The following is a 13,966-nucleotide window of genomic DNA, read 5'->3' as shown; positions in this document are numbered from 1 at the left end:
CTGGTGTTTAGGTATGTCTGACCCTCACTGCCAAACGCATGGCGAGGAAAAACTGCTTGGTGAAGAACTTAGAAGCCGTGGAGACCTTGGGGTCTACGTCCACCATCTGCTCGGATAAAACTGGAACTCTCACCCAGAACCGGATGACAGTGGCCCACATGTGGTTCGACAATCAGATCCACGAAGCCGACACGACAGAGAATCAGAGCGGTAGGTGCAGGGGGGGCCGCCGCACGCTTTGGCCCCACCTGTTCACATGGCTTCTTTTTTTTTTTTTTTTTTTTTTAAGTGGTTTTTGGTTTTAGTTTTTTTACTGTTAGGTAAGGAGTCGTGGGCGTGGGTTTTAGACTTTTCTTGACTTTGCCCAAAAGCCTGATGAGTTTCATTACTTGGGAAAGGAGACGTCATCGTTTCACCTTTTATGGGACTTGCGTACAAAGTTGAATGTGTGATTTTCCGCTCGTTTCCTTGCCTCCGTCAGGTGTGTCGTTCGACAAGAGTTCAGCCACCTGGCTCGCTCTGTCCAGGATCGCGGGTCTTTGTAACAGGGCGGTGTTTCAGGCTAACCAGGAAAACCTGCCTATCCTCAAGGTATGCCCAGAAGTTCCTGTTAGCGGTGAGGCTGCTTTGCGGGGGTGTAGATACCACCCGAGACCTCCCCCGAGAGTGTTCTCCTTGATAGCGCGTGACCTTTGTGTCCCGTAACGGAACCGTTCCTCGTGCGACACTCGGAATGGCCCGTGTGATGCTTTGCTGTGTGTAGCTTGTATTGCCTGTGGATCCGGAATTCCCTTGGTTACCCTGTGGTTCAGAGAGGTTAGAGAAGAAGGACTTAGGGTCAAAACCGACCAGAGGTGGGAGGCAGTCTTCACTGTGAAAAACCGAACAAAATCCAGCCTTCCTCTACAGTGTCACCTAACCTAGCAGGGAGGGAGGGGCTGCTTCTGTGACTGGATGATCGCATTTGCATATCGGGATACAGTAGATTCCAATAAATCCCTTAAGCCGTGTGTTTTCTTAAAATAGCTCAGCTCTTTCTCTTATCTTATTTGTTCTCCGCTTGCTTACTGGTGATGCAGAACTAAGCTCAGCCTCATGGAATCCATGGGAATTGGGAAATGGCTGTGATTTCACTGTGCTGCCCAGTGGAGACACAGCCTCAGAAAGGTCACGAGCCGAGCATGGGGTTGGTAGGATGAGGAAGGCATGTGCAAGGCCCCCCGGGCTCGCCTGTTCTCAGTGAGGCTGCCTGGGGTGCTTCCGGGGGGGGGGGGGGGAACCAATCTGTCAAAGAGGATAAAGCTCACTTAGATGGAACAGAGATGGCTTCCACTGTGAAGATAGGACCCCTTTGTCCTTTAAGGGAGATGTTCTTGGCATTGAATTGATGTCGATTTGGGGAGGGGGGTGTTTCTCCTGGGATAAAACTTGAGATGCCTGCCTCCCATATTTCCTTGCGTCACAGTGGAAATTTTGTAGGCTTTGAGCTTAGAACTCAACAGGTACCAGACCTCTCCCAGTTTAAAAGTGCCAGAAAAGGGAGCATGGGCTGTATTTCTGAGTATTTCAGGGGTTGCACCCCACAAAAGGCACGCAGTCCTGTTCAGCTTTACTAACTGGCCTTTATTAAAAATGATCCCACTTATTTCACATTTCCTACCAAACCTGACTACCTTTCTTCTTAAATGAGGCTACACTTGCATGTGCAGTCCTGTACGTCCCCAGTTCTAAAGTATTTATATAAAAGTTGGCTACAAGTCCAAATGTTCTTAGTGTGTCAAAGCATACATGTGTCAACAGTATATCACAAAAAAGAAGTATGTGTTACCTCAAGTGTGGTCTTGAACTTAAGATGTTAGCTGATTATATGACTGTTGGAGCTAATAATAGCTTTCAGTTCACACCATTCAGGCCCAGATAATTTTGCACAGTTGAATTATGTTTAAAGCTCTCTGTTTTGCCCTTGACACAGTTTGCCCCCAGTCCTGGGAACGCACCTAAGGGATTTTCTTTTACGTTGGAGGTGCTGTAAATATTTGGATTCTCACTTGGTATTTGCAGATTCATAACCAGAAATACGTGTTTGGGAATAGTGTTGGCTTTGAGACTTTGCAACGGGGGAAGATAAAAAAAAAAAAAAAAAAGGCTAAAGTAGGTTGGAAGCGTGTGTTATGGTCTTCCCCAGGGTGGGGGACCCCTCGAGGCACCCCTCTTCTACGAGAAGCCGGATTTGGGATGACGAAGGAGGGCTGACGGGAGGAGGCAGCTAGGGTGTGTGTCTGAAGGGCTGTGACCGGCGGGGGTCTGAGCACAGGGAGGCCCGTGCCTGCCAACAGCACTGCTTCTGCCTCGCCTGCCCGGTCCTCCACTTCTGACATGATCAGAGTACATCCGGGTTACACCGAGTTTTCCATGGTGCCTGGGTGAAGCGTTTCAGGCTAATTAAGAACGATGTCTTCGTTCACAGCGGGCAGTTGCAGGCGACGCCTCGGAGTCCGCGCTCTTGAAATGCATTGAGCTGTGCTGTGGCTCTGTGAAGGAGATGAGAGACAGATACACCAAAATCGTGGAGATACCCTTCAACTCCACCAACAAGTACCAGGTCACCTGGCGTCGGTGCGGGTGGGCGAGGGGGTGGGCGGGGAGGCACGGGAGCTGGAAGAAGGGCTGTTTGACCTTTTTGAAATGTTACAAGCTTCCACGCTTCCTAAAACCGAACTATTCAAACTTCATGAAAGCTTTTAAGTTTTACCCCAGGCTGCGTATAGAAAGTCCTAATCTATTTGAGTATCATTAGGCTAAACGAAGCCTCCCCTAAAATGTTTGGGGCTCTCTGGGATACTTACTAAGGGTTTGGAGGGGGCGGGTGGGGAGGGGGCTGGGTGTCCAGGGATGTGCCCATCGTTGTTGCCACTGTCCCTTCAGGAAAGCTTTAGATACGAACCCGTGCCGGGATTTCGGGCTGGGTCACTATGCTTGCTTTTTTGGTAGCATTCAAAGCAGGCTACAAGGTGGGAGACCCCAAAGTTCAGATGTAGGAGGTTTTGGTGGTTTTCATGACCGATACCCAGGAGCCAGTGAGCTGTGCTCCCCATTCGGGCCAATGATGCCCAGCCACCTGGCGTTCACGTCTCCACTGTCCTTTATAGCTGTCCATCCATAAGAACCCCAACACGTCTGAGCCCCGGCACCTGCTGGTGATGAAGGGCGCCCCGGAGAGGATCCTGGACCGCTGTAGCTCCATCCTCCTGCACGGCAAGGAGCAGCCCCTGGACGAGGAGCTGAAGGACGCCTTTCAGAACGCCTACCTGGAGCTAGGTGGCCTCGGAGAGCGTGTGCTAGGTATGTGGGCAGCCGGCGGCACGGCCACCCGCCCGGTCCGCGTCTGCACGTTGTGCTGACCTCCCCAAAGCCTTTCGGGAGGAATCCTCCTCCTCGATCTGCCCCCTCCCCCTTGTTCTGAAAACCATAAGGGCCGGGCTGGGGAAATGTTTGGTGCATTGGGCCCATGAGCAGCAAATTCCTGCTGGTTTGCTTCTGATCTGTACTTAGACCTTTGGTCTCATGCTGGTCAGTTCTGTTTGCCCGGGGAAGAAAGATTGGGGAGAAGAGCTTCATTATCAAACTTTTGTTGCCATGACCCTGACCTACAAACTTAATGAAATTAAAATGAATTGCCAGGGCTTCCAGAATAAAACCGTTTCCTGACTGGCACAGAATGGTTGTGCGTTTACACCAGAGCTTATGCGTCAGCTCGCAAATTAGATTAACGGTAAACTTTTCACCTAGGATGCTGCCTGTCCTTCCTACCACATCAGAGCCGGTGCAGATCAGAAGGACGTTTCACTGATTGTATAATGTAACTGAAACGGTGGCATTTGTGATATTTTGGAGGTGGACAGATGAAAGTTCCTTATGTAATTCTTCCTGCTCTCCTTAGTTACTCAGAACTGATTGCCTAGTTCCATACTCTGGTTCATACCTTCTCCTTCATCTAATTTTGAGGTGTCTTTCTTAACATACCCTGGTGCTCAGTAATACTAAAGGAATAGCGAGCAGAGATGTGGGCTCGATTTTTTCTTTTTTTTCCTAAAAAAGGAAGCAGATGAGGCACCTGGGTGGCTCAGTCGGTTAAGCGTCCGACTTTGGCTCAGGTCATGATCTCACGGTTTGTGGGTTTGAGCCCCACGTCAACCTCCGTGCTGACAGCTCAGAGCCTGCAGCCTGCTTTGGATTCTATCTCCTTCTCTCTCTGCCCCTCCCCCGCTCATGCGCGCACGCGCGCGCTCTCTCTCTCTCTCTCTCTCTCTCTCTCTCTCTCTCAAAAGTAAACATTAACAAAAAAAATTTTTTTAAGAAGGAAGCAGAGACCAATAATTACATGCTTTGCCAAATCTGAGTACCTGAGCGGGCGGGCCTAGAAGCCTGAAATCCTGGGGCTCACCTGTCTCCTCCACATTGGACAATGCCTCTTCCTTTGAGGCTTGGTGATGGATTCTGTCATTCGCATGTTTTGTCTTCCGGTGATTCCACATCATTCATAAAGGTTAAATAAAGCCTCATTCTGTTATAAAAAAATAATTCCCACCATATACGGAGCCGGAGGCGGACTGTCTGACTAGCCAGCTGCTGTTGTCCTGTGCCTGTTCGGTCAGTGAGGTCCTCACGGGCTGCCTGCTCTCCTTGCAGGTTTCTGCCACCTTTATCTGCCAGACGAACAGTTTCCTGAAGGCTTCCAGTTTGACACTGATGATGTGAATTTCCCTGTGGAAAACCTCTGCTTCGTGGGGCTCATCTCCATGATCGATCCTCCTCGGGCTGCTGTTCCCGATGCCGTGGGCAAATGCCGAAGTGCTGGAATTAAGGTGGAGCCCAGGGTGCCTCCTTGGCATCAGCTTTTAGTGCCCCGGGGCGCCCTGCTCGGTGCCGCGGGAGCCACACGGCCAGCTTGATTTCTCACCTGGCCGATGAGTGTCTTACCTCCAGCACTTCAGTTATCACCAGAAAGGGCCAAGTTGTTTTAAAAGGGTATCATCAGTAGATGGGGGGGCGGGTTTAAAAGAAAACACACACACATTTTGGGGGAAAGAAATGGAAGCGTAATAATATTTGAAAAGAGCAAACGACTTAGCAAGGTTTTACATTTTGAAATGCTTGGCAGTGCATGGCACGTCTTCTCTGCTTTCAGTCAACCGGTTTTCTAATGGACGGTGTCCTCTGAATCTTGCTAAGCCCCGGAACGTTGTTTGGGTGCACCGACCCGGGGCGCGTCGTCTCCCTTGGTGCCGGCTATCTGATTTGTTCCCGCTTTTTCATTCTCGTTAGTGAGACTGCCCCTCAAAGCTTTGGAAAAGTTACTCCCCCACCACTCGGATTGCGTTCTTAAGTATATTTTTTGGAATGTAATCCTTGGGTCAAAAAAGAGCAGTCACAGTTTTGAATTCCTTTTACATACTTACCCTCTCTCCCGAATTGGGCCAGTTTGGGGATTGTTGACCAGCAGTATGTGGCACCTTTGCCTGTAGTGTGATCCGCATCAGATTTTTATCTTTTTTTTTTTCCTTTCTTTTCTTGGCTAGTTTTAGTAAGTTTGAGTTTTTTATGTGACTGTGCAAAGGAGAAGCAGATACCATGTATCCTGTGTGAACATGTACCAAGATCAAATCTGGTTATTGCTTCGTGTTTTCTGTAAACACACGTTTGTGTTTATATTTTTGGTTAGTCACTGTTGTATCAATTTAAGTTTGCATTCTTTCCTTTTGATCTTCCAAGATGAGTAATCCTTAATACTTCCTCGTGCCTGTTTACAGAAGACTCTCTTTGAGGTCATTTCTCTTGGCGGCTGCCTTTGCTAAATTGTCTTGTTTCTTGTTCAGGTTATAATGGTCACTGGAGACCACCCCATCACGGCCAAAGCCATTGCCAAGGGTGTGGGCATCATCTCAGAAGGCAACGAGACCGTGGAAGACATTGCCGCCCGCCTCAACATCCCAGTGAGCCAGGTGAACCCCAGGTGAGGCAGGAAGCTCGAGGCACGGTCTGCCTTGAATGTGCAAATGCTGGAAGTTGGGAGTCATCAGCCTGGGTCTCCGATGGTTTGCTTCCAGGCTTGCTCCTGAATAGGGATTGCCCCTATGGTTCCAGAAAGGCAACCTTGTCTTTCCACGGGAGGGTTGCCCTGAGAGCGAGTCCTTATGGCCAACCCCTAGGTGGTGCTTACGGTTCTAAGCACTTGGCGCAGTGATGTATTAAAGTAGGTATTATTCCCACTTGGCAGAGCAGGGAAGCTGAGGCTTCGTCCTGAAGTACGCTCTGCGGCCGGGCTTCCGATTCCCTGCTGTTAACCGCAGATCATACTGCCTAAACCTAGCAGCAAGTCAGTTTCTAGGGCCACACTCACTTGTCCAAGTAGTCAGGTCAAACATGGAGAATTCGGCAATATGGTAAACTAGATGAGAGATAAAGCAGTATTGTTTTGATGTTTCGTTAAAGTTTGGGACCCCTTCACCTACTTCAGGGTTATTAGAGGGTTTGCTCTGCTGTCTAGAATTTGGTCCTTTTACATCAGTGCGTCTTCTATAAAGACCAGGAAAGGAAAATGACAGGCAGGCTGCCCCCCAGGTGTCTGTGATCCTTGAATGGAAGGAATAGATAAGAAGATGCTTTGTATCCTGTAGAATACCGCACAGAGAATCGCTTTCACCTGATGGGGAAAATTCCCTCTGGCTTTACGTTGCTTACAAAGTGTTCTGCATCGAAGAACAGCCCCGCTCGGTGACGAGCATCATGTTGGCGAAGCACTGGGTGACCTCTTTTCCTATCCCAATCCTAGAGATGCCAAGGCTTGCGTGGTCCATGGAAGCGACCTGAAGGACATGACCTCCGAGCAGCTGGATGACATTCTGAAGTACCACACGGAGATCGTGTTTGCCAGGACCTCTCCTCAGCAGAAGCTTATCATTGTGGAAGGCTGCCAGAGACAGGTTAGCGGGCAGCCGGGACCGGGCTCTGATCTCCGTGACGGCAGGGCCCGGCTTTTCTCAGACTCACCGTCTATGTGCCAGTGTATGCCCCGGGCGTGGCTCCAGGGGGGGCGGAACTTGATAACGGTCTAGCAGTGCCATGCGCTTTACAACACACGTCTCCACTGTGGCCCAGAGTCTGAGCCCCCACACTTGTCCGGAATAGCAGTACAGGCTCCTCCTGTCTACACTGGGGCTGTGAATGGCCAGGAGAGACTCTCATCCCGCACCTTGAGAAGACTTGTAAAGGAATGGGGTTTTCCAGAGATCTCCCCAAAGTCCTGCGTTTGAGGAGCTCTCGTTGGGGTGGGGAGGTGGGGAGGACGTATTTGTCATCACTCCTCCGTTCTCTTGTTGAGTAGTGGCTGGGTGGCTTCTTGGGCTGAGCCGGTTCTGAGCCCCCAGAGAGTCTCCATAGGAAAGGGACAGTGTCTGTAGCGCCTCGGGTACTCCTGCCCGGGGACTGTGTGGCTCTTACAGACCCCTCCCCCTTCTTCGGACAGGGGGCTATCGTGGCCGTGACTGGCGATGGTGTGAATGACTCTCCAGCCTTGAAGAAGGCAGACATCGGGGTTGCCATGGGGATCGCTGGCTCTGACGTGTCTAAGCAAGCTGCCGACATGATTCTTCTGGATGACAACTTTGCGTCCATTGTGACTGGAGTCGAAGAAGGTGAGAGCAGTATGTGTAAAGCGTCCCCCAGAAACTCCTCCCGTTGCTGTCAGTCTGTAGCCGTTTCTGGCCTGCCCATCTCTTTTGAGCTACACGGTGAAACAAACTCTTGCATTCCCAGGTCGTCTGATCTTTGATAACTTGAAGAAATCCATTGCCTACACCCTGACCAGTAACATTCCAGAGATCACCCCCTTCCTGATATTTATTATTGCAAACATTCCACTACCACTGGGGACCGTCACCATCCTCTGCATTGACTTGGGCACAGACATGGTGAGTGATTCTCACAGCTCAGGCCCTGTCTCACCTACGGCTGCTTGCCGGCGTCCACGAGGCCGTGGCGGCTCGCTGTAGTGACACTGGTGTGCGTCACGGCCTCCGGGAAGCCGTGTTCTCACTCCTTCTCCGAGGCAACTGTCAGCGCCTGTTTGTCAGAGAGCAACGTTATATAAAAGGGAAGATTCTTTTTCTTTTTTTTGATGGGACTGGTAATAACATCTCATGGTACAAAGAACGGTTTTAAAAGGGAGAGGGCAAGGAAGGTTCACGAAGTCAGCTTCCTAGTATCTGACAACGTTTATACTCCTCCCCCCCCCCCCAGGTTCCTGCCATCTCCCTGGCTTACGAGCAAGCTGAGAGCGACATCATGAAGAGACAGCCCAGAAACCCCAAGACGGACAAGCTTGTGAACGAGCGGCTGATCAGCATGGCCTACGGGCAGATCGGTGAGCCACTGTCCCCGGACACCGGCACTGAGCAGGGAGCGTCTGTCGTGGTGGGGGCGGCCTAGGGGCTTGCTTTGGGGGACTTCAGATCTAGCAAGAGCCAGGAAACAGTGTGAGACTCAGGGGAGCTTTTTGTACAAAATCCTCTTGAGTGAGAAGAAATCTTCTGCTGTCTGCCCAGTTACTTCTTAGTGGAAACTGTAGTTCTTCAGCCTGGGCTCAGCGGTCCCTCAGCTCGCCAGGCACAGGTCATTCAGAGGCAGTTGTTCCCGGGGGTACGTAGTACTGGCCATGGATTTGGATAGAGAGTTAGGCTTTGACGAAGTTGCATGAGCTTGAAACTTTGGCTGGCTGGTCACCACCACATGGTGACCCCGCACCCGGCTTGATCTCTGCTCCACCGGTGGAGCTAACAGGTGGTCTCGGAGACCTCATTTTAAGGAGGTCCGGAGCATAGGAGGAAACGTGCCCTGGGGAATTCAGGGCAGTGTGGCGAGACCAGATGCCAGGGGAGAAGCGAAAGGCCCTGAAAAGGAAGGAGGGGGAGGGTTGGGTCAGAAAGTGCCCCGTTCACTATTTCAAATATGGGAAAAGGAGATGGGGAAAGAAGTCTCCGTGTAGCAGAGATTAAAACATAGGGAAGCATTTTCCCCTGAAAGGCTGTCCCCTGGTAGAGGCAGATGATGAAGTCAGAGCCGGGGGGCCACATGTCTCCGAGTGAGACCTTTGTGTCGTCTTTTAAAGCTCTGAAAAGTGACTCAAAAAGAGAAGAGGGCGCTGGGTGAGGGATGTGTCCCTGTGGTCCTCCATACTCCCTGTCATCTGTCAACTGGTGACCAAGACCGCCCTGAAGGCAGTCAGGTGAAGTGCGTGCAGATGCCCCAGACCAGGTTAAAGGCGTTTTTCCGCACTTGCAGGGATGATCCAGGCGCTGGGAGGCTTCTTCACTTACTTCGTGATCCTGGCTGAGAACGGCTTCCTCCCGACCCACCTGCTGGGGCTCCGCGTGGACTGGGATGACCGCTGGATCAACGACGTAGAGGACAGCTACGGGCAGCAGTGGGTGAGCACGGGTCTGGCCAGTGGGAGGACCCTCCAGCCCCCAGGGGGGAACGGTGGCCACTCAGCCACCGGCCGTGCGGGCCGCGGGCCAAGCTTACCTGGCTGCCTTCCGTGTCCCAGACGTACGAACAGAGGAAGATCGTGGAGTTCACTTGCCACACGGCCTTCTTCGTCAGCATCGTGGTGGTGCAGTGGGCTGACCTGGTCATCTGTAAGACCCGGAGGAACTCCGTCTTCCAGCAGGGGATGAAGTGAGTAGGGAACGCTCGGGGCCCTCACCCAAGGGGTCTGGGGATTTCTCAACTCTGCAAAACCCCGGCACCTGACACATGGTAGTTTCTGGAATCTCGCTCTTGGAGATTTAGGAAGCAAGTTGTGATTTTCTTGTTTTTTTTCTCATCTGCCCTCACGTTCCTGAGTATAGCTCCTACACAGAGACCTCGATCTGCCCTTTGACATATGGATGGCTTTCGAAGATAAACTTCTGTTTGTGTCCTTAAGCTTTCTCTTCCCTTGATTCTTTAGGAACAAGATCTTAATATTCGGCCTCTTTGAAGAGACGGCCCTTGCTGCCTTCCTTTCCTACTGCCCTGGAATGGGCGTGGCCCTGAGGATGTACCCCCTCAAGTAAGTCGCTCCTCTTCCACCTCCACAAAGTGTGAGATAGACGTGGAGCGTTTCCTCTCGTGACGTGTGCCTGTAGCTACTATTGTCAGGAATTGGGGGTGGTGCGTACAGAATTCCTCTGGACTGGAAATTAGGAAGGACTGGCCAGTGCTCAGGCTTTGGCTAAACAGGCTCTGGTACCACGGTACCAGATCGCTCACCGGCCAACCGCGTGAGTGCTTGCGTGCCCCATGGCGCCAGTCCAGTTGTCATTAGAGGTGGACCAGATGTACCCTGGGGTTTGGGGATCAGGTTCAGATCTTGATTTGCTTTCCCTAGCCCCTGTGTGTTCCCGCCACAGGCCCCAGCCGTCGTGGGCCTCTGAATCCTCTGCTTTCCCAGGAAGGAGGTGGGAGAAGCGGGCTTGAGGTGGATCACGGGGGGAGGGGACCAAAGAAAGCTGACCGCTGGTCTTTGCTCAGAACCAAACTGGCCTTTTTAAAACACAGTGAAGGACTTTGTGGTAAACCCCCGTATGCAAAAAATTCGGGTTTATCAGAGGTCCAAATTTTGGTACTTTTATTTATTTTTTTTTTTTTTTTAAATTTTTTTTTCAACGTTTATTTATTTTTGGGACAGAGAGAGACAGAGCATGAACGGGGGAGGGGCAGAGAGAGAGGGAGACACAGAATCAGAAACAGGCTCCAGGCTCTGAGCCATCAGCCCAGAGCCCGACGCGGGGCTCGAACTCCCGGACCGCGAGATCGTGACCTGGCTGAAGTCGGACGCTTAACCGACTGCGCCACCCAGGCGCCCCAAATTTTGGTACTTTTAGAAACAGAGGGTGTTGGGTGGGGTCTACTCACTGGTTGAGGTTAAGCGACTGCATTTGATGAAAAGATGCTAAGGCACAGAATGTGGCCCCTGTACAACACGAGCTTTTGATGTCGAAGTCTCCCCAGCCTCTCTTAGACCTATCCCACCTGGCTTGTAGCCGACACTTCTTCCATTGACCCCAGCCAAGCCTCATGGGCCTCACTGACATCTTGTCACTGCAGACATCCTTGGTGCAAGGCTGGCCTGGCATCTAGGGTCTGTCTCACTAGCATCTAAGCGGTCTTTCTAGCCTTCTCTTGTAGCCATTCTTGTAGCCATGCAAGTTTCTGTAGGTGAATTCGATACTCTCTTCCCCTGCACATGTACTTGGTCAGGATGTTTCCCCACCCCCCATCCCCCACCCCATCAGTCTGGGTAATCCTTCAGGGCTGATTGCCCTGGAGCTCACCCCCCTCAGACATGTGCAGGTACACCCCTTCTTTGGTATTACTGGTCACGTCTACTCCTCCCTAGATTGTAATCTTTAAGGCATGGGCTATCTTGTTTGACTTCGCGTCCCCAGCACCCTGCACAGAGCTGGCGTACAACAGGGGCAGGCCTTGTCCGAGGGGAATTCTGTCTGCTTGAGCCCACTGTTTGTCAAGAGGAGGCCAGGAGAACCACCGAGCTCTCTCAAAGCCTGAAGTGGAGAGTCACACTGAAATAGAGTAGGGCCTCAGGACCTCCTTTGCTGTGCCTAGAGAGTTTGTTCCCAACAGGTTCTACCCAATTAGGAAGGTGGTTCAGTTACTCTGGGCGACCGAGCCAAAGGAGATCATCTCTTAGCTGTGGAGGAAGACCTCTAGCGCCAGGAAGAAGAGATTGCCAGGCTTCTGCCCTGGGAACGCCTTCCTCTGTTGACTGCAGAAGTTGGTAGTCAGGAAAGCATGGCCCTTGACAGGGCTGTCCAGGGTGCCTGTCTCCAGGCTGGGGATGTGGCAGCAGCCGCTGGGCTCCCAAAGCTCTGTTCTCTATTAGGGCTCAGCTTTTTTCATTCCCTGGCGCTGGGATTCAGCACCCAGCTGACTGAATTCAAGGGATGGATACATGGTTCTGATCTACTCTGGCAGTGCTTTACCTTCAGATGCCAGGGCGTTAGATATAATATATATATACCACACTCAAGTTCCTCAAATACTTTAGAAAGGGGAAGAAAGTAAATGCCCATTTGCTGGGGGATGGTCAACAGAAAACCTCAACTTACCCTATAAATCAAACTTGTAAAAGGGGATTCCTTCATAAAGTCTGCAGTCTGGTTTCCTGAGCCTCTCCAGGCCCTGGGTGCAGGGAGCAGCATTCTGTTCTTAAGACCTTTCTGTGTGTTCTGTGCTAATGGCTCAATAGTTAACCATGATTATACTTGGCTCCTCCTTCCAGGCTATTCCACTGTCCTGGGTGATATGTGGTTTCTCTTTCCTTTGACTTGTGTTCATGTATAAATTAGTACCTGATTCTATTTCCAGACCTACCTGGTGGTTCTGTGCCTTCCCCTACTCTCTTCTCATCTTCGTGTACGACGAAGTCCGAAAACTCATCATCAGGCGACGCCCTGGCGGTAATTTCATCTTACCTTCCGCAGGGTTGTGGGAGAGGCGGTATTTCTGTGTCTTTTATTTCCTCTGAAGTGTCTGGGCTCGGCCCAGGCCATTGGACCAGCCAACTGCAAACTGCCCAACGCTATAGTCCCATCCTCACGATCTCCATTGAGGTTTCAGAACCGATCGTATTTTAGACTACAAACCAAATACGATCCAGTGGAAAGTTGGGCAGAAACCTAAACCATCTTCCCAATTAACATGTTCTTTCTAAAAACAAAGAAAGAGAGTTGAGGTCTAATGCCGAATTTGATTGACCCCCCCCACCCCCACCCCCTGAGCTTCGTCACCCACCCCCAGGTCACTCCTCGACACTTTCTCCCACTGTGCCCTAGAGCCAGGACTTACTGCAAGTGTCTTGTCTCTCTTTGCTGCCTATAGGCTGGGTAGAGAAGGAAACCTACTACTAGGCCCCCCGTGTCCTGCACGCCGTGGAGCATCCTACCACGCACCTGCACCCACCCCCCACGCCCTCTTTGTGTACTTCAGTCTTGGAATTCGGAACTCTACCCTGGTAGGAAAGCACCGAAGCATGTGGGGGAAGCGAGACGTCCCGGAATGAAGCATGTAGCTATACGGGGGGGGGAGGGGGGAGGGCTGCCTGACAAACACCGTCTATGGGAATGACAGCGGGGAAGGTTTTTATGTGCCTTTTTGTTTTTGTAAAAAGGAAAACTTGGAAAGACTGAAAGAATACATTTTATATCTGGATTTTTACAAATAAAGATGGCTATTATAACGGAATCGATCTTGTGCCCTCATCACCTTCGTGGCCCTGATGTCAGAGTGTGGTTCTCTGCGCGCATCCCTGTACTGGCTGCTTCAACAGCCAGGAACTTGTTGGCACAGCAAACCCAGACCCCCCCGAACCAAAGCTAACCAGTCCTCTGGTTGTATAAAAGCTCTCTAGGCGATTCTGAGTCCCATTCAAGTTTGAGAACCGCTGTTGAGGGGGAACTTTGTGCCCTGGCTCTTTTGTTCTGAGTAGATACATTTGTGGACCTACCTCAGGGTGAGTGATGTGGCTGCAACTCCAGCTGTCTCACATCTGCTCCTTGACGGAGGCACATGTCCTGTGAAGGATTCAGTGCCTTAGTACCATACCCTCTTGTCAAGCTGGCACAGCCCCCGGGTCCCCACCACAGCAGCCTCAAGCGTCTCTAGACCAAGGTCTGAGAAGCAGGCCTACACGGTCTCGTGGCCCGTGTATCACAAAGCGCTTCCCTATCACATAGCTCGTTCCTAATGTAGCATCAGACAGCTCCATTGCAGAAAGAGCTTAGGTGCCAGAAGGCACTTAAAGAAAAAGGTAAGAGAGACCTGTTTACATCAGGGTCAAGTCTGAAAACACCTGTTCTCGAAGAGTGAGTGTAACCCCCCTCCCTTCCCCCCAGCCCTCGGTCTC

At 51.3% G+C, this 13,966-nt stretch overlaps 1 protein-coding gene across 2 annotated transcripts in view; it reads left to right on the top strand.

Annotated features, from left to right (window-relative positions):
* ATP1A1 (ATPase Na+/K+ transporting subunit alpha 1) overlaps nucleotides 1-13,308 on the top strand; it is a 30,049-nt gene extending 16,741 nt beyond the window's left edge. For both annotated transcript variants that reach the window (XM_047082796.1, XM_047082794.1), the window contains exons 9-23: nucleotides 12-210; nucleotides 482-591; nucleotides 2,468-2,602; nucleotides 3,150-3,342; nucleotides 4,690-4,865; nucleotides 5,877-6,013; nucleotides 6,833-6,983; nucleotides 7,526-7,694; nucleotides 7,816-7,970; nucleotides 8,299-8,422; nucleotides 9,340-9,485; nucleotides 9,605-9,735; nucleotides 10,010-10,111; nucleotides 12,430-12,521; nucleotides 12,943-13,308. In XM_047082796.1, the coding sequence (XP_046938752.1) occupies nucleotides 12-210; nucleotides 482-591; nucleotides 2,468-2,602; nucleotides 3,150-3,342; nucleotides 4,690-4,865; nucleotides 5,877-6,013; nucleotides 6,833-6,983; nucleotides 7,526-7,694; nucleotides 7,816-7,970; nucleotides 8,299-8,422; nucleotides 9,340-9,485; nucleotides 9,605-9,735; nucleotides 10,010-10,111; nucleotides 12,430-12,521; nucleotides 12,943-12,971 (2,049 nt within the window). In that variant the 3' untranslated portion in view covers nucleotides 12,972-13,308. The remainder of the gene's footprint in view (nucleotides 1-11; nucleotides 211-481; nucleotides 592-2,467; nucleotides 2,603-3,149; nucleotides 3,343-4,689; nucleotides 4,866-5,876; nucleotides 6,014-6,832; nucleotides 6,984-7,525; nucleotides 7,695-7,815; nucleotides 7,971-8,298; nucleotides 8,423-9,339; nucleotides 9,486-9,604; nucleotides 9,736-10,009; nucleotides 10,112-12,429; nucleotides 12,522-12,942) is intronic.
* Nucleotides 13,309-13,966: the final 658 nt, after the last annotated feature.

Source organism: Lynx rufus, unplaced genomic scaffold (genome assembly GCF_022079265.1).
Source record: "Lynx rufus isolate CCGP_SWC_20201006 ecotype Redwood Valley unplaced genomic scaffold, mLynRuf1.p SCAF_2, whole genome shotgun sequence".
NCBI lineage: Eukaryota > Metazoa > Chordata > Mammalia > Carnivora > Felidae > Lynx > Lynx rufus.
Note: the sequence above shows the minus strand (reverse complement) of the source record. Positions and strands in the feature narration are given on the sequence as shown.